The 19,401-nt window shown below is 37.5% G+C and overlaps 1 protein-coding gene across 1 annotated transcript in view; it reads left to right on the top strand.

The window, feature by feature from the left end:
• STK31 (serine/threonine kinase 31) overlaps positions 1–18,370 on the top strand; it is a gene marked incomplete at its 5' end in the record, with an annotated part of 33,229 nt that extends 14,859 nt beyond the window's left edge. Inside the window, 11 exon segments of the mRNA XM_050334047.1 lie at positions 2,917–3,007; positions 3,010–3,038; positions 6,269–6,324; positions 6,326–6,358; positions 6,360–6,441; positions 9,611–9,657; positions 10,310–10,426; positions 10,894–11,026; positions 14,323–14,418; positions 18,186–18,234; positions 18,237–18,370. Of these exon segments, the coding sequence (XP_050190004.1) occupies positions 2,917–3,007; positions 3,010–3,038; positions 6,269–6,324; positions 6,326–6,358; positions 6,360–6,441; positions 9,611–9,657; positions 10,310–10,426; positions 10,894–11,026; positions 14,323–14,418; positions 18,186–18,234; positions 18,237–18,370 (867 nt within the window).
• Between the last annotated feature and the right edge of the window lie 1,031 nt (positions 18,371–19,401).

Below are 19,401 nucleotides of genomic sequence, written 5' to 3'. Positions count from 1 at the left end.
GTGTACAGGAAGTCCAGTGAACCCAAACAGATGGATGAAATAGCTGGATTTTAAACTAAAGCAAACTGTTTAATTCTGCTCAATCTGTCAACCTAGCTGTCAAAATTGCCTTTACAAAGTTAAATCTTGCTGTTCAGTTGCCTAAGCAATGTGCTCCTCCTTTAACTTCCCTGAAATGCTGTGTCCTCTCTCACTGTCACAAGGCTCATTTGGAAGTGAACATCTTATCTTGGTTTGGGGAAATGTAATACATCTCAAACAGCCATCCTGGGTGTGAGTAAACACAATAAAGTTTGAGTGCAGAGTAAGTGGCATTATTTCAGTTTTCATTGTCTGTGCATTTGTAGTTGGTTTATGCTGGTTTAACTGTGTCTCTCCTAGATACTGTCCCAAAAATGAAGATGGGCGACTGGAACATTTTTTCTTTATAAGGTATTTATGGAAATGCTTAAAATACATTCCAAACTAATAATAGAATTTTATGTAAATTCTGTGTCCAAAGAGGAATGTAGTGGTGATGATCACTTTACCAGCTCTCCTACCGAAATATTACGGAAAGGATTGCATCTTTACAGATGAAAAAACAGGGGTAATTAGAAGTTCCCCTGACTGCAGCGTAAGTAAGTACTCATAGTGATAGGGTGTAATATACAAGCTGACTTCTCAGACACTGTAGTTAGTGTTGCATGGATGTGTCGTTTAATTTGTGATGTCAATTTTGAAACTTACTGGAGACTGTAGTGTACATATTCATCTTTTTCTTTTTTGCTGGGAAACATGAAAAATAATCATGCTAATGTATAAAAAAGGGGAACTCTTCATTGCTCATTAAAAAAAAAGTAGAGGTTGCTGGGGTAATTTGAACAATTTAAGGATGGATGTTGATGCCAGACCTACCTTTAGCTATTCCATATACTGCAAAGTAGTAACTTACACTAAAGGGAGCCAAAAACTGCTGTTGTGGACTTTCATTAGCATTGCTATATTTACAAGAAACAAGACGGTGAGCCAGACTGGAAGTTGGTATTACCAAGTCTGATGGTTGGTTGTGTGGTGTTGTTTGTGCAGTTGTTTGTGTGGTGGGTTTTGTTGTTGTGTTTTTTTTTTTTTAATGAACTAAATTTTTAATTTGAGAAGCCTTTAGTCTGTTTTAAAGGAATTTAATTGTAATGTTTGCTACTGTGAAGAGCTTGCATCGTTGTAAAGCAGACTATTAAAAAATACTGCTCGTGTACTTAATGCTCTGTGAAGTTATCTAATGGGCATTATCTAAGCCAAGAAGTGTCCCATGTACACAGGTTGGAAGGAGATTTGTCCTGTGGCTCCTGAGCCATCTGTTGAGCTCCTTGATTGTCATTTAGTCGTGTGTAGACTGTTAGATTTTCTCTAGTGCTTTAACTGGTATTAACTGGAGTTTGGTTGCCTGGTTGAATCTTCTGCTACATTAAGTCTCAATTGCTCCAGTTTTTGAAGTAATATTCTGTAGAAGTCTTGGAAAGTGTTCTTTATGACGAGGGGTCATTATTTTTTATGCAGCATGTTACAGAATTGGTTTACAAACTACCTCTTGCCTTTTGCAGGAAAAACAGCAGGAATTCTCCAGCGATGCCCAAAAGTGCAAGAGTGCCTATTAAATCTTTTCTATTGTTGTTGTTTCATGTTTTTAAGTGCTAAAGCAATACATTCTGTTCACCCTCTGTAGTACAATTAAATCTACTGATTTTTATTATCCAGCCTAATAATGCGTGGCTGAATTACAGCAACTGTTCAATTGCTAATCTGTTCTTAAAGCAGTGTGTGCTACAACTTGGGGGTTTATTTTCAGTTGGAGCTTCTCCATCTTTCAATTTCCAGCCACTGGATCTCATTCTGCCCTCGTCTGTTACAGGTAAAAGATCTCTAGTCTATGGTGGATACTTAAAAATTGCTGATTAAGTCCATTTCTAAGATTTCACTAAGTAAACTGAATTTAAGACCACATTTGAACCTGTGTTTGTGTATACATATTGATATTACAGATACATACATATTACAGATACATTTATATGATATATTTCTCCACACCAGACTTTCCAAAGTTTTTAAGCAGCATGTGTGTGATAGGGAAGATAACACACATCAGGACACCATGTTATAGCTATTTCAATGATTTTATTTTTTTTTAATTTATTTTTGGAAATGGATGTAGAAGGAAATAGCAAACCTTTACAGCAGGTTCATAAAGCTGGAGCTTGGTCTTCCATGTTCCTGTGTGTTTTCATATTTCTATGGGCATGTTGAGTTAAATCACTGTGAAAAGAATATTGCAACAAGCTTCCAAGTATGAATTTTTAATTTCTTTCACCCATTTCAAAAGGTTTGGTTTTGATAAGTCTGATAGGTACCTTGTCTGTTAGGAACATGGGATTCCTCTCCTATTAACATACTTAATCCTGCCAGTCATTCAAGGGAAGCTCTGGGGTTTTTTCTAGAAAATTTTCTTTAGTTTAATAATCTTTCTGCAGATAATCAGTAGGGAATTCACAGGTCACCTGCCTTTCCTACTAAAAGGCAAGGATTTTTTTCATTCTAGAGCATTCTTTTCCAGTATGAAATCATTTGCAGTCTGACGCTGTGGATGTAATTTTGGATGTATGGAAGTGTGGATAATCCAAATTCTAATTTCTGTAATTCAATCAAAAACTACAGGACAACCAGGACATTTTACATTTTCAGTGGCAGTTAAGATTCCCACTGTTATCAACAGTCATGCAGGAACTATTTCTTTAGTTGTCTGATCATGTAGTCATATCTTTACACTGTGAAAAGTGCTGTATTTGTGCCAGGTAGTCATACCATACGAGTGGAAGTTAAAAAAATTAGCTTTTTCACTCATTTTTGGGTGAGAGTTGCTGACTTGCTTTTCTTTCTGCATAGGATGAAAGAGATGAATTGATTATTGAGCAAGACGAGGTGCAGCAGAACTTGTATTCAGCAGTGAAAGAATTAATTTTGGAAGTGGATCAACTGCCCCCTCTGAGCCTTCAAGAGTGTTTCAGGTAAGGAGATTGCTCTGATCAGTAGAGATTCTGAAACACCGAGAACCTGTGGAGGGTGTTTGTTCAGTGTTAAACATTTTATAGTTGGATACTTTGACAGCAGCAGATGAAGTTTTAGGTAAAACTTCCAAGGTAAGTTGTTCATCTGACTCCTGTAATACTTAATTTACTTGTGATCTTGGTCTCCTAGATGTTATGTTTCTAGAGGGAAATTATTATCTAGATCCTGGATTTAGGAAACAGCTTTTGCTTTATGGTACTGTGTTTGGTGATTAACAAGACTTCACAGAGCACAGAATATTTAGTAGAAGATGGCTGTTAATGAGAGAAGCTACAATTAAAACATCAATGCAGTTATCCTGTAAATTGTGGTAGTGTGTTGTGTGATTGGATTATATGCTTTCCTACCAAGAGTCTCTTTCTCTTTCAGACAACCCAAAACCACAAAGTAAGGACGTAGATAGAGAAATAGGCTCTGTAGAGGCAGTAAGGACTTTTGAAGAGGACTTTGCCAACAGAGATGTTACTGGACTTTGTTATTAGAAATAATTTATTTTCTTCTTTTTAACATCAGAAATATTACTTGCCTTAATTTTGACTGTGCAAATGTGTGGGGAGAGGCAAAAAAGATTGTTGGTATTTGGGCAGCTTGTCTGCATGAGTTCCAGAGATTTATTCATCCACACATATATGAGATTGAATTCTTATGAATAATCGCCAAGATTGCACTCTGCACATAAGTTTGTATAAGGCTGGAGCAGCATTCATAAATTGAAGCATTTAAATTTTCATGGAATTACTCAATTTCCAATGGAATTAGTTTTCAATGCCATTAAAAAATGTTTCATACTCTTTTCTTTTTTTTTTTTTTTTTTAATAGCCTGATGTACAGATTGGTATCTAACTGGAAAAAGTTAGTGCATAGGTAGCATTTCATACCTTTTTATCACTGGAGACACTGTGAGAGTCCTGCTCCTTCAGATAGAAGAAAGTTATGGTGTGTTATTTATACGTTTTTTTCTGTTTTGTGATTGGTTTGGGGATATTTGTGTGAGTGTTTAAAGGCTATGCTGTGTGAATCCACTAGGTGGTAGGCATCAAGCATCTTCTGCATAATTGTACAGAAGTGAAGTTTTAAGAGTGTTTTGAAAATGTTTGAAGGGGTACTGAAATGTTGAGCTTTAGCTTAACTGTGTTGATGGTCCTCTCTTATGTTAGGAGCTGGAAGACCAAAATAGTTTTCCCATGTAGGGAAAGTGAAATAAGTGTTTACCAAATATTAGTGAGAACCTTGTTTGCAATTTTATAGAGCTGAAGTGGTCATGCTGTGCTGTCCTAGAGAAAGGAGTATTTTTCCAGTGTCTCTCAGAGGAGAATTTTGGGAGCTAATGCCCCTCTCACTGAGGCTGTGCATTGCAAACTCTCTTCTTCTTCAGACATCTCTTCTGAATTGTGTTTTATACCTTCTGGTGAGAATTGTTGTTGGCCAGTTCAAACAGCTTCAGCCACAGCTGGGTTCAGCTGTCTAGGACTGAAATAACTGGTTGATAAGTTCCATGCTTTCCAAGTGACAATACTGCATTGCTTGAGAGGAAAGCCGAGAGCGTGGATATACGCAGAAATCACCCTAAAGCAAACTGGGGTGTGAGCTGAACAGCTGTTATCTATCTGAAAGCAAGTTTCCTTTGCCTCATGGATAGCGTGTAGTAGCTTGTTCTGCTCCCTTTGAATCACCATGCTTAGAAATAGTGGCTGGGACAAGTGCACGTAGGCCACTGAGACCTCTTCATATGGCAGTTTGTTGTCCTTCTGGAAACTGCTTCTGTATCCCTATGCTGATGAAGTTCCTAGTGTTTTACAGAAATGTGTTTATGGTATGAAAAATAAATGGGGTGAAATAGGACCTAACTTATAGGATTCTTTCCTTGAAGACAGCCCGATGGAATACATGCAGATACTGTCCTGGTGAGACTAGTGCTATGATTTTTGTAAACAGAGTGTGATATTGGATATGAAATGTTAGTGAGCACTTTTCTCTGCTCTATTACCCACTTTTGCTTGCTGTTAAATTGGTTGATTTTTTTTCCTCCTTGCTTCAGACTGTTCCATTTGAACCCGGCTTTTACCTTGCTGTGCCATTTTTCTGTCTGTGTGTATCCTGGTGTACTGAATCCCATCTACTCAGAAAAATGCGAGAAAATCCTGTTGTGCACTTGAATGATTTCAATAGCCTCCATAAATTTAGCACAGACCTTTTCCTGGTATTTGCTTGTAGAAAAGCAGATTTGTACAAAGCTCATGTCACTTGGCTCAGTTGAAAATTGCTGTTTAAACAGTCTATTATACTGAATGAATGTTGTTCATTGTAGTAGCTATTGTTATGAAAGTGGTTGTGTAATTTTTATAAAATGCTGTTCAGTGGAGGGTTGGGGTTTTTTTGTTTTGTTTTGGGGTATTTTTGATTGCTGTATTTAGTTAATTATAACGTGAGGAAATTCTTATTCTTTTGGCCCCAGTCTGAATTTTTGCTATAGTGTGTCTATAGTGCCAGGGTTGGTTGCAGGATAGTCATGTGTAGTCCTACAAAATTGGTTAAAGTCACTTCCTGACCTTCTCAGTACCTGCAGCCCTCAGCAAGGGGAGGCCACTGCTGCCCCTTTCCAGCCTGTGCTGTCAGTCGTTTTTTTTTGGTGTTCCATTTGGTTGCTCAAGGGTCTAAAAGGCTCCTGACAGTGACTTTAAATTCAGAAGCATTCCTTGGCTGCTCACCTTGTTTCTTAGTAAAAATTCACTTTGTTTTCTGAAGCTGAGCAGCTCTATAAGGAGCATTATAAATTGAACCCCATTTTGTTCTTTATCCTGATGAGTGTGACTTTAAAGTCCACAGCGAAGAAGTAACTAGAATATAAATGACTTCTTATGAGCTGTTAAGCTTTTTATAGTGCCTTTTTCAAGAAAAAAAAAATCAAACTTAATGATCTCTGTGTGAGATCCTTTTCTGCATTGCATTTTCTGGTAGACATACTGGCACTTGATCTCAAAGGAAAGTGGAATGTAAAATATACTTCACTGGATATAGAAAGAGACCTTCATAGTAAAAATAATTTTATACCAGCAGATAGTGCTAATTTTTTTTGTATGGTAAATATCTTGATTTTTGTAGGTAATACGTGGTCACAGAATTCACCTTGTTTGTAAAACTGTTCCTGCTGGATTTACTTGACATACAGAAGCTGACAGCTTCTCTGGAGATGATGTATGGTCAAGAATCTGAAGTGTATGACTCAAGAGGTATTTCAACAGTTCTTTGAGTGGAAGAGTGTTAAATAAATTTAATTGCATCAGAAATAATATGGACACAACTCTGCAAATTCTTGCTGACCGGTTCAGTGACATCTTTAAGGTACCATGAACAGTCAATCTTTCTTGTTGGTGAAAATGATGAAGTATGACACTGTCTAACTGAGGTAGTGAGGAGCAGGCAGTAGGGATAACTCCTTATGGTAGGGAGATGGTGCACATGAACAGTGGCTCTAAACGAAAGTGCCTCAATACAGAGGGAAAGGTAATGCACTGAGGAATAAAATGTTGCTTTACCTTTACTCTTGGTGTGGTGAGCTGGAGTTTATACAAAAGATGTCCTTTAGAAGAAAGTAAAGACGTCAATACTTTCATGGAAGTATAACTTTGGGTGTGCTTTTCTATCTGTTCACTGTATGACTGAAATGCTTTAATTAGTCCTTTCAGGAGGCCTTTGCACAGAAAGACTTCAGATTTTAAAAGGTTCTAGTTCATAAATGCTGCTGAAGGTGGAGATGAGAGATTGGCTGCAAAGAAACAGCCAGTCTGACTGGATGCGATGTAGGTACATAATAATAATGGCCAGTCTTCGCGAGCGAAGATCCAGGGAAGGTCTTTACACCTTCCAGCCTGCGCATTGGATTTTTTAGGTGAGACACAGTGTGCGCGGAACTGAGCCCACCCTTTAATCCTAAGGTTCATCTGCCGGGGCCAAGCGAGCTTGGACGGTGGCAGTGAGGTCCTCAGGACGTAGGTGGGTTGCCTTTAAGGGCTAACGAGCTCCATCTGCCCGGGAGTGTAGGATGTAGGTACAGCCTGCTGACAAATATGCAATAGATTTTTTTTTTCCTCATTAAAATGTTGAGTCTGGAGAATTTGTGCAAACAAGTTGTCTACTGTTCTGCAATACCAGTCTGATGCTCTGTATCTCTCACTCTGAGTTGTAGGAGGTTTGGAGCATTGAAGCTGGGTGTGGGTTATTTCTCATAAAAGGAGATGGGTGGTGCCACGGTGCCAGTGAATCACTATCCATTGAGTTCTGCTTATAAAGAAAATACAAAGCAGGAAAGTAACTGTGACTTTCCTGTCTCTATGCTTGATATCTATGTTTTTGCTCAGTTTAGGACTCTTAATCTTCCTGGAAGGACTGTCAGCTTCTCTCTCTCCATTCTTGCAGGCTCAGCTTCTCTGATCTCTTTGTCATGCTTGCATGTAAATGTTCTCAGTTTGTGTCAACATAACCTTCCTGACCACATGAATTGTACGTAATGCACAAGGGTTGTGCCCTTTCGTAGTGAGTAAGTTTTCTGCTCTTTGATTTCATTGTACCCAGAGCATTTACTGTGGCCAGATGCTGTTATGAGTATCAGTGTTCTTTGACCAGATGATAAATGATGTTCAGCAGCAGCGTAGACTTAGTGCATGTCACGTGGAATAGCATGTTAATGAATATAATTACTTACAGATGTTTATAATCATGTCAACTATTAGAGGGGGCAAACAAACCTGCAGGTGGGTTTCTGTGATTGCTATTTGGTACGCATGAAAGCGGCTCAAGTTTGTTAGTACAGCGATGAACTTTGGTTTACCTATTTCAAATCTGAACTTTTCTGCAAACACTTCAGAGGTAGAGGAAATGTACAGACTTTTGGTATGGGTTGGTAAAGCACTGGTAGATAGGCCAAGAAAGAAATTTTCATTTATCCTTCTTAATCACTTTGACTTTTGATATGCAATTTTTCTGTTGCAATTTAAGTTCTACCTCCTTTAAAAAAGAAATAAGTGAGCAATCATGTAAAGGAAATATTTCTTTGAAGTGTTTCCCTTCTCTTTATTTTAAATAGATACTCATTTTCCTCTCTTTCTGAATCCAAATTGATCTACTGTAGCATCTGTGAGAATATATACAATAGGAAATGGGTCAATGACAGAAAAGGAAATTTTCAGAGCCTGTAGGACTCCAGTATACAACTCCAGGCTTTTGGGAGCAACATTGTTTGAACCTGAACTGTTAAAGTGTTTGTTTGTTTGTTTGGTTGTTTTAGCTCCATTAAGATTAAAAAAATAAAATCCTTTCATAGGATTTAGTGGAATACACAAGCTTGATGGGTAAATAAACCAGGTGGGATTTGCAGGTTTTTGTTATGACTGGTATCTTGCATGTTAAATACAGGACCATATTTTTAATTCTGCTTGCCAGTGTAATATCTCTTCTTCTGCAGATATGAGCAGCAAAACTTTGCTAAATATAACAGTCAGTGTAATTATAAGCTGATCTTACTGATTTTTCTCTGACACCTTCTGCACCTTATATCTTGAAGCAAAGTTATTTCTACTTTTATGAAAGCACTTATGGTTTCCTGGTGAAATCTTTAACCTTATTTCACACTTGATAAACTGTGAAATAGATCCCAGGATGTGTCTTTATCTCAGGCTGTACCATATAGGAATGGAAATCTCATGTACCACTGTGTGGGCAGCACATGTTGATTTTTTTGACAAGAAACTCAATGGGAGGATTTGGATTCTTCTTCTTTGGTTTCAATTCTGATAAAAAGCAAAATGAGATTAGGAAAATAAAACCCAGTCAAGGCAAGAACCAACTTTATTTCTGCCTAGTGAATCTTAACTCTGTTAGTTCTAGAAATTGTTATATTACTCAAGCATGAGGTGAGGTCTGACACAAGTCCTGATTAGATTTCCAGTAGTGCTAACTCTTTGCATTTCTTACTTGGTTTTGCTGTCTGCTTGCTACCTTCTTATTTTCAGTTGGAAGGCTGATTGTTTCTTTCTGCTCTTTGAAGTGTTGTAACCTGATGTTAGAAGCATTTTCTGATTTAGAGGAAGTGGTTGGTAGTGCAGATTAAATTCTCAAAAAGTTTGAGTTGGCTGTTTCTGAAAAACTGGATATAGAATTATATGTAACTTCTAATTATGCCAGCTCTGTCATGACTTTTATAAATTTTACGCATCTTTGATTTCAGTTTAAAACTTTCCTTAATGTATAAGACAAGATATTTGCTACAAGGCAGCATTTTTTTGGTTTTTTTTGGTGGAAACGTAATAGAGAGCTGCTTGGGTTGCTCCCCAGAGACAAAAGAATGTATTTTCCAGGCAACAGGCAGAAAAGACAGCTTTGTGTTACAAGATCTTAGCTGTATGTACAACTGGCTTAAATAAGAAATACTGGGAGAGCTAGTTCTTCCCTCTCTATATGCAGAGAAGCTTTCTTTGAGCTTTACCGAGTTTTGGTGCTTGTGTTGAAAATACAGGTGAAAATTCCGATTAAAATGATGGGATTGCCTCTCTGGGTGAATGTGTATGGATAAACTTACTTTTTCCAGTCTTAAGAGATTGTCAGTTTTTCATTACTTTCATTTTACATGGGGTAAGTGTTCTTGCCTCACTGATAATCTTTGTCTGTGATGGTGCTAGCCTTTTTCTCAGTTATTTATATTTTCTGATAAACATTTTCTCCATTCTCTTTTGCTGATGCTGAGATACTTTCGTTGTCTCTGCAATGAGAGTCCCTTGCTGTGCAGGAGAATGGTCACGTCAGTGAAAGTTGCATCTGTCCTTTGATGTAGCAACATATTAACAACAAACCAGTAGTTTAGTCTGCTTGTGACTACTCTTGGTGATAGAACCAGTGACTGTCATTGGTTGCATGTTCTAATGCTCCATATCTATTTAACTGTGGTGTCCTCAAAAGAATTCTTTTATAGCACGTGGAATGTGAAATTGGACTTCTGTGTAGAAGTGCTAATCAGTTTTATTCTATTGAAACTCTTGGATGAACTCTTAAACTTGCTAACTTCCCTTTTAAAACCTCCATAAGAAGAGAGAAAAGTCTGATAAATTATGTTTTCCATTAACAATGGAACTTCTCAGTAAAGGTTTTACATCTTAAATGTTGGTATGTATAAATGAAGAATGACTCTCAATATTTAATCTCCCTTTATGTAATTCAGTCATGAAGCAGAGAAAGGAATAATTATAAATACTTACAATAAAGTTATGAATAAAGTTCATCATGAGCAAAGTATGATCACTGTCATACAAAACAGATACTTGGCCAGTGCTGAGGTGTGTTTATGCCTTATCTATTTCTATGACACTGATCTCTACAGGTAACCCTTTCTGACACAATTACTTTTTCATAAATGCCTCTATCTTTTATGAGAAAATTCTAGGGGTATATTGATGATGAGAGGTAGGTTGGGTTTAAGCTTCAGATTTCCACTGCTACATTACCTTAGCCAATGCTTCATTTCAGTTAAATACAAAGATACTTCCTTAAAAAATAAAGCAGTGGAAGCTGGAATCTCTGGATTCATGACAAATCAGTAGTATGTGACTTAAGGGGATTGAGCTCTAAGTAGAATGTTGGTTTTCCAGAAGATTGTTAGTGTAATGAAAATGCAACACAGTAAACTCCCTCTTCTCTGGGGAAAGACCCTGAAAAGCTAAATTCGAATAGGCTCCAGGCAGTTGGACTAAAGCATATCAAAATAGAAAGCTTTAACTTTTCCTGATTTTTGTCTTTTCTTCCTAGTCCAAAACAGCAGGCAGAGGAATGACTGAATAGAACACCTGATATTAAAAACTTATTATCAGTCAAGAAAATTGTGAAAAGCTTAAAGGCCAAAATAAGGTGGAAGCTGGTTGAAAAGAACAACTTTGAGGAAGTATGAAAATGTTAAAGTGTTGGTATTTTTGTCTATTGTTTTTCAGATTGATTTAGAAACATTAATTTAGTCTATTCCAAGTAAGTGGTAACTACATCAAACGGTTTTCTGAATTCAGTTTTGTCTTTAAATGTGGAAGTTTCACAGCCCTGAGGTCAAGTTTGAACGGCATAAAAACCAAAAAACCCCAACCAACCAAGCAACGAAAAAAGAAAAAAAAAGTTACTACGTAGTAATTTTTCTGTTTCAGTCCCCAGCCATGGCACCGTGCTTTTAACTTATTCCCTCTGGTGACAGGTGTTGTTCACAGCATGATAAGTTTTGTCCAACTCTTTTTACTGTGGTGGTTGTGAATTACTTTAACTTTTAACTTTGTTGATAGTGTGTATGCCTCCCCTTTTTTGACAGAAGTCAATGTCCCAGTTTTCAGGGTTCCCCATTACCCCTCAGAGAAGTCTAAAGAATTTAAACATTGCTTCAGCTTCACTGGTAATATTCACTTCAGCTTCACTGCTGTTTGTTTGATCATGCATTAATTATTCTGATGATGCTTAAGGGAAAAAGGAACCTGCACGTGTACCTCGAACATTGTAAAGGGGCAGTAAGCTCCCAAGAGGGATTTAAAATGAGATACACTAATGAAACCTATTGGGAAAAAGATTCTTGAATAATGAGGCGACATGAAAAATGTACCTGCTTATGAGAGAAAAAAGTGAATGAATTATAGAACCTGGTGTTGCTCGTAGATGAATGATGTTGCTATTATGGTTATTGGTGATCAGCTAATTAAAAGAAAAAAAACAGCCTTTTGATTTGGGAAACAAGTTGGCAAAGGGCTAGAACATTTGGTGTGTCACATAAATGAAGGGAACACCTTTCTCAGTGATTAGGTTTTAGGGGATCCTCTTGGGTTTCCAGGAAGGAGACTGAGGAAAATATGTGTTTGAGAATATGTTCAGTTTCTGAATTGTGATACAGAAGCTGGTTCTTAATCCTGATATAGTAGATTACTGTTGCATGGTATGATAGCAGAGTCAGAATTACACACAAACTTTGCTATTCCTAATCCTGATGATTATAATGAATTTGAAATGACATCAAAAAACTTCCACTTAACATAAAATTAAATTCCAACTGTTGTAGATGGGGAACCTTACAAATTTTGGACAGCTGAATTTTCTGAAAGGTCAGACTCATTACAGATGATGCAATTGGGAAAATTACAAGAGCTGAGGAAGACTGTCCTTCTCTTCAGTCCTTCCTGCAGGTATGGGCTGTGCTGAAATAAGCAGCTTGCCTCATAGAACAGGAAAGTTTCACCCATGGTTCACAGCCTGGGTCCAGTGTGTGCCTTCTCTGTAATGGTGTCAGTAATGCTCAGGGCTTGTACCTTCTGTGTGATCACAAGTGGAGCTGGTAACTGATGTTACCAGGGACTATTGGCAATCTGCAAACTACTCTTCTCCAGTCTGTCTATAGCTGGTGCTGGCTGCTACCATGGAAGAGGATAGAAACATGGTGTATAGCCCTTATTTTGACAGTAGACAATTCTAAAATATGCTGGAAACCAGGAGTGGGGAAGCAATTAGTTCCAGGTAAAGAGCAGAAAGGCAGAGAAGAAAAAATAGGAAAGCTGGCAGAAATAAAATAATATTCAAATTTAAATAAAATTCAAAATAGTGCTGAATGTCTTTATATATTTGTAAGTATTTTTTCTTACCTGAGTGGTTTTACAATTTGTATTCTTTGTTGCCTTATGAGCTTTAATAGTTTCTTAGTGTGTGGTATGCCAGGGAAGAGAAAGCAGCACTTTCCTTTATTAGGTGGTATGTTGGACAGCATCTCCTCCATGCCCTTATTGTTTTCTGTCACTCTGTTGCTGCCTCCCCAACTCAGGCTGGCAGTGCCATGTGTTCTCAATGGGAAAAGTTCAAAGCTCCCAAACTTGAAAAGCCACAAGCTACCCAGCAAGTGCTTATGTTCCCATGCAGTGATTTTGCACGAGCAGTTAATAGACTGGAACTGGTTCACTGAGTATCAGCTGGAGCTCCAGGTATATGGGGGTCTTCCTGGGAAATACTGGCAGTTCTTTCATCTGCACAGGAATGGCTTCAGTAATGCCCTCTGTGCTGCATTTTAAAAACACTTCCTAATAGTGCAAGTTGAGCGGTAGCCACTGTCAATTACCTGGGTTGAGAAGATGAAGCTGATTCATATACAAGTCACTTTTCATTATGCTTTATTCCCAATTTAGGAAACTGTTGCTTAAATTAAGTAATTTTTCTACTCGGATGAATAAGTGATGAAATAGATGAGCTAAAGTGTAGCTGGAAGTTGTAGATGTTTATAATTTATTAACATTGTAGGATTTAGTTAGAACACTTCTATTACCATTATTCAGATCTTCATCTGTTCTAAAGGGTTTTGTAAGTAGAAGTGAGAGCAAAAAAAATCAAAAAAGCAAAAAAAAAAAAACCCAACCAAACAGAAACCCCCAAAGAAATAAAGACTGAAACAAATGACTGATTCTGCTTGAATCCCGGACTATCTGGGATGCAGCACAATTGGCACTCTGAAGGCTCATCCAAATTTGCCAGCTGAATTTCAGATTGCCCCGCATGTAGCTATTCTTCAGCTCAGCCTTGGTCTTGCATCACCTTTGATGGAAAATTCTAGCTCAAGTGTTAGTATCACATTCAGCAGTTGCCAGTTTCATGCTAGGCATCTGAAATTGTGTTCTCCCTCATTGAGCAGCAGTGACACTTCAAAAATGGAGACAGTGATTTTTCTGAGTTCTCTGCTGATCTGTGTCCTGAGAGCCCAGCACTGACAAAACACATGCTTCCTTTTGCTGTCTGTGTAATTGTTCAGAGGGGAGGGATTTTCAGCTTAACCTGCTGGCAGTGTCTGGAAAGTGCTGTACTCATACAGGCTTCTGTGCAACAGTAAAGACTGGGGGGATTATTCTTGGTTTATGGGTACAGAGTTCACATTTGTCTGTTAGAGTGCACTTACCCCTCAACATTTCTTAAAGAGGATCATGTAATTAAACACATAACTTGGGCATGTACTTTTGAGTCATATTTTTAAATGTCTGTTTCTTTTGACCTCTAAAAGTTTCTTCTGATACTGTTTTTTCCCTCTTGTTTCTGTGTAAGGGGAAACTTGAGCACCTTGCATGTTTTACCCTACTTTAAAATTAGAAAAGTCTTTGCCTGTCATTTTATTGTAGTAATCCATTTTCATTTGAAACCTGATGAATCTCCTTGACTGATGTTTGATTTTCCTAACTAAAGGGGAAAAACCCACCAGTGTTATTACAGCTTTGCATTCAAAACCAGGAGTTTGGCATATAAGAAGATGGAACACCTGAGGTAGATGTGGTTGCCATGGTATGTCAATTGTCAGATGAGGAAGATAAGACTGCTCTTGCTTAGAAGTTGCTGATCAAATTTTAAAGTCAAATATTTCATTTTAAGTGCTGGGTTGAGAAATGTTCTTAATTGACTATTTGCATAATTCTGGATAGAATGCAGAAATAAAATGATGACTGAGAAGGTAGAAAACCCCCAAGTTTTCTTAATATTTATCTCAGACCTCAGAAGGAGCAACTTCTTCACCATTAGCTGAATGACACCAATATACAGACTTGGGGAATAAGTCATTGAGATTCAGCCTCAAAGAAGGTGTTTGAATTAGAAATCTATTTTTGTCTGAAGTGAGGAAGTTGACTTTGTTCATCTGTCTTACTACATAATGACTGCACAGTGCTTGAGCATTAATAAAACCACCAAATTCCATTTTAATCACTTAAATGCAGTTGAAGAACTGTACTGTGCCCCTTTATTCTTTGGATGAGGTTTCTTTTTTGTGAAACAAGTTTTCCTATACCTCTGAAACAAATCCACATATATAAGTGAACCCTGTATAATACAAATTTGTGTCGCTGTTTTCATTCTTTCTACTCTAAATACTGTTATTCTCTGTCTACCTTATGCTAGCAACTATTTTCCCCTTGAACTCTGTTTTCAGACTCTTTTTTTTGAAGCTTATCCTATTCCAGTGTCCCAGTGACTATTTGAGATTAAGATCTGTGCACCTTCATGCTTCACAACTTGGCTCTCCAACTCTGAAGCTGATCTTTCACGAACTTATCTTTCTCTTGGTTAAGCACTCAATTTTATATCCTCATCTCTGGGCATCCTTTACTTGAGTGCTTGTATTTCCTTGGGTTTATTTTCTTGTGTAACTGTCATTCTCATAATCTTTCAGTCTTCTGGCCAGGAATTAAGACCAAATAATAAATCCCTCTTTCTTGGTAACTTGGGTATTGATGATTTGCCAGCTTTACAGAGATGACTGTTTAAGATGGAGTTGAATTACTGGAGTTGTGTTCATTACGAGCTTAGTGTAACCTGTTTACTGTCTTTAGGTTAAGAAACTGTCATGATACAGCACCAGACTAACACAGCTATAATGGCTCCAGCGTCCTGGCAGGGTAGTTTGTGTATCACTGTGTAACACAGTACTGCAAATAATCTTGCTTTATTAGATGACTCCTCTACAGTATGTCTTTTAACAACTTCACTTTGACAGTGTTCTCCAGTGCTGAAAACATTACTGATAACGCACAGGACTGTCTACCAAATACTTCTGCAAAATTGTTTCCAATGGGACACTACCATGGAAAATAGAAAAATAAAACATGCAGCATTTGAACAGGGAGGTGATCCTGTAGCTGTCTATCTTGAAGCTCATTACCGTTGCCTGATTTTTTTTTTTTAATTAAAAATTAAGTGAATCTCATGAAACACACAATACTATAGGAAAGAAGATTCAGTACTTCATTACTGAACATTAGGGCCAGCTAGGGGGTCTTAAATGTATTTCACAAAATTTGTACAGAGCCATCTGCCCAGTGCAGCATTCAGGATTAAGCATAATAATCCTTAGATACTAAAACTCCCCAACTTTCTTTCATGTTTAAGGGAAACTTAATTGTTCAAGGAATTAGGAGAGATTTCTTGGGACATTAAAACTAGTTGGTTCACTTCTGTTTTCCATAAAATTTGTGCTGTGATAATGCTTTACAAACAAAGTCTGAAGGATACAAATCAAAGTTTAAATGGCCGGTTTCAGGGTATTATATTTCTGTGTTCTTCTGTAGAGCAAACAGCTGCTTTTGTTTCAAGAACAATTAATTTAGCTGGTATTATTTTTAGCAGGAATAAATTAATTTTACAGCTTTTAATAAGAGCTAATTTCTTTTTTTTCCTGATGAAAAGAAGTAGCACTGGATTTTTACTTTGTTTTAAAGGATTCATCCTGCATGCGTGTGCATGCACGTGCCTCACCACTGAAGTCCACCAGTAAGCAATCTGTGTTGCCTACAGTGCTCAGGAATACAGATGAGGGTTTTACTAAGAAATGTAGTACTAATAAATATCTTTCAGCTGTTTCTTGGGGAATCTTTTAGACCTCTGGCTGTTAATCCTTGTCCCAGTTCTTGGGGAAAATCTATTTTGCTTTAAAGTGCTTTATCTATAATCAGCTTATTCAGAATTAATCTCCGTGCCCATCTGTAGGCTCTTGACAGACCATAATTTCCCTTCCATCTCAATCTCGTGCCCAGAGGAATTGCACACTTGCAACCAGTAAAATTTTTGTTGTTTTCAACAAATGCAAAACTGCCACAGGAAAATAACATAAAGCTTTAAAACAGGGATATTAATGTTAGGTAACTGTTGAGGAAAGGCAATGTTTAGTGAAAAGGTCTTGCAGCCACTCATTTAACTATGTCAGCCTTCAACGTTCAGTGTGTTAAAAAAAAAAGGAAGTAAGATCAAACAAAATGAAATGGAGTAAACAAGATGAAATGTTGTCCTACAGCAGTATTCCTTGCGGAATCAATTTTCAGTTTCCTCAGTGTGAGAAGGTGATATTTATTGTTGATAGACATTTGACAGTATCTTGAAATGCAAATACACAAGTACAAAGCTTTTCAAGCTCTTCAAGTGCTCAGATTTTCCTCACTTTATTTTACAGAGGAAGTATGTCGTCATTCTTCACTCCTGTATTTCATTGCACATCCCCTTAACTAGAGATTTTCCTTTGAGTATTTAAAATATTTTACAGAAACTGAACAACTCTTTATGCCTGCCAGATCAACAGTTTTCAGATCCCATCTTTTAACCCAGATTTCAGATTATTTGGGGAGTGACTAATTCTCCAGAGTCACTCTGATAGTTAGTGAAAGAATTAGCAATTGCTTGTTTCTGTCTTCGAGTTTTTGACTAATTGTGTACATTCCTTTGCATCACAGTGATTCTTCTGTCTGGGTGAAAGAGGGATAGGTGAGAGGTGTACAGGTCTCTTATGCCTTGCTGTTAATATTGACCCTGGTCAGAGGAGTTGCTGGCTTGGAGACTGTGAACAAGCAAGCCTTCCTATGGAAAGATTCTGTTCCAGTTGAGGTTTAGTAATCTAGATGTCTAGATCAGAATGTGAGATTGTCTTTCTTGTAGTCCTTTTGTCCAAATCCATTGTGTTCTCTTTCTTCCCCAACAGCTCATGCTTATGCGTATGTGTAGCAGCTGTGGATTTGTGTTGTGTCTATGGAGTCTAGTGCTGTTAATGTGCTAAGTATTTAGGCGTGTAATCCCTTCTGATAAATCCAAAGAGCCTAAGTGTAAGTGATGGGTAAATAGCAGAATAGCTGCTGTTGACTTAGAGCCCAGTACTTTGGTTTTCTTTTCCCCCTGTGCTCCGGTAGAGAGATGAAACAATATGACAAAAATTAAAAGATGAAGTTATAGAAGGTGAATGGCACCTGTTTTGTTCCTTCTCAGTAGAAAGACCGGTTTGAGCATTTCTGTAATTTATAGTGGCTCAGTGAATTTATAATTCAAAATTTCAAAACCTCATGCTTTCTGTGAAATCTACTGGCACCAGGTTGACAGACCTAGCGCTGAACATTTGATTGTATTTTGTTGCTAATGAGCATTATGACTGTCAGTGCTGCTGTCTGTTGGGAGTGTTATGGCACATCTTGTGAAGGCTTTGAGCCCTAAGCACTTAGAAGATGTGTTCATTAAATGCTTGGTTTTAATTTGTAATCGAGTTTGTTTTGCTTACTGATTAAATCCTTCTCCCTCTATAGGATGATAAAGTTAAATCTCTTCTCTTGAATTTGTTCTGCTGTAACAGACTGATCCTGAGCAGGTGCTGAGGAACGATTGCTTCCTTGCAGTTGATGCAATTCCAGTTTCACTGCAACCAGGTGAAGAGTATGAGCCACGTGAAAAACATGATTATGAGAAAACAGATGAGGAAAAAAAAAAGTGATTAACTGAGGAGAATGGAGCAAACTCTGCTTAACAGATGAGAAACTTTTCCATCAGGTGTTTGATTGAGACTTGTGGTTTTGTTTGGTTTTGAAATCATTGGCCTGATCTTAAATCTCAAAATATAGAAGGTTAGGTAGGTGCAATCATGTTTTGTGATTATACAGTCTTCACTGTGTTTTATTTTAAGTACATTTTATTCTAATTAAGTGTTTGGGGAGATAAGTATGATGTTAGTGATTGTATTCTTAGTTTGTCAGCCTTTTTCTCTGTGTAGGCTTTAAATTTACAGAGATTAGTCTTGTTAGATGCCAGAGATCTTTAAGATGAAGCTTTAGTGAGTTGGTTTTGTACCCAGTTTTCCATCCCTCTTCATGCTCGGATTCCAGTTAACATATTCTTCTTAAAGATGCTCTAGGGTATTACTTTTTTTGCTGGAGTTTTGTTATTATTGCATAGACAAGTTGTTCCCACAGCAGCTGCCTTCAGGATTTAAGGAAAAAACCCAATGAAATGCTTTGAGAACTGGTGAAAGAAATGGTGAGCACCCTTCCTCTTTTATGTCTTTCTGCCTTTGAAAAATGGAATTGGCTTTCTAGAGAGCAGTCATCCTTCTAGTTGCTACTTTGCAGTGCTGATGCCAACCAAAATACTATACACACACATTAACAAAGACTACTGCTTATTTGCTCAACATCACTAAGTGTATATGTCATCTGTTCTCAAATGTTGTTTGCGGTAGCTATAAAGGTGTGATTTTCATGACCAGGTTTGTTCACCTCCAACATTTTGTTGTTGTTACTATTGAAAGAGTTTTGTCAGCTCTTAAACAACAATTTCCTGTAAAGATAATCATTATGAAAGTTTTCAATGCTCCTCAGAAAGAAACAGGTCAGAATGCACAGTGTTGCTGTAGCAGTATATTCAGCCTCTGGGTGTTGCTCTTGGACAGCGCTGTTGGCGTACTAGGATTTTGCAGAGGAGTTACTGACGCTGCTTGTTGTCGGATGAAGAATATAAAAATGCAGTATG

Source organism: Myiozetetes cayanensis, unplaced genomic scaffold (assembly GCF_022539395.1).
Source record: "Myiozetetes cayanensis isolate MyiCay16 unplaced genomic scaffold, myiCay2020 scf1, whole genome shotgun sequence".
Classification (NCBI taxonomy): Eukaryota; Metazoa; Chordata; class Aves; order Passeriformes; family Tyrannidae; genus Myiozetetes; species Myiozetetes cayanensis.
The sequence above is the reverse complement of the archived record's forward strand: the minus strand, read 5'-3'. Positions and strand labels throughout refer to the sequence as shown.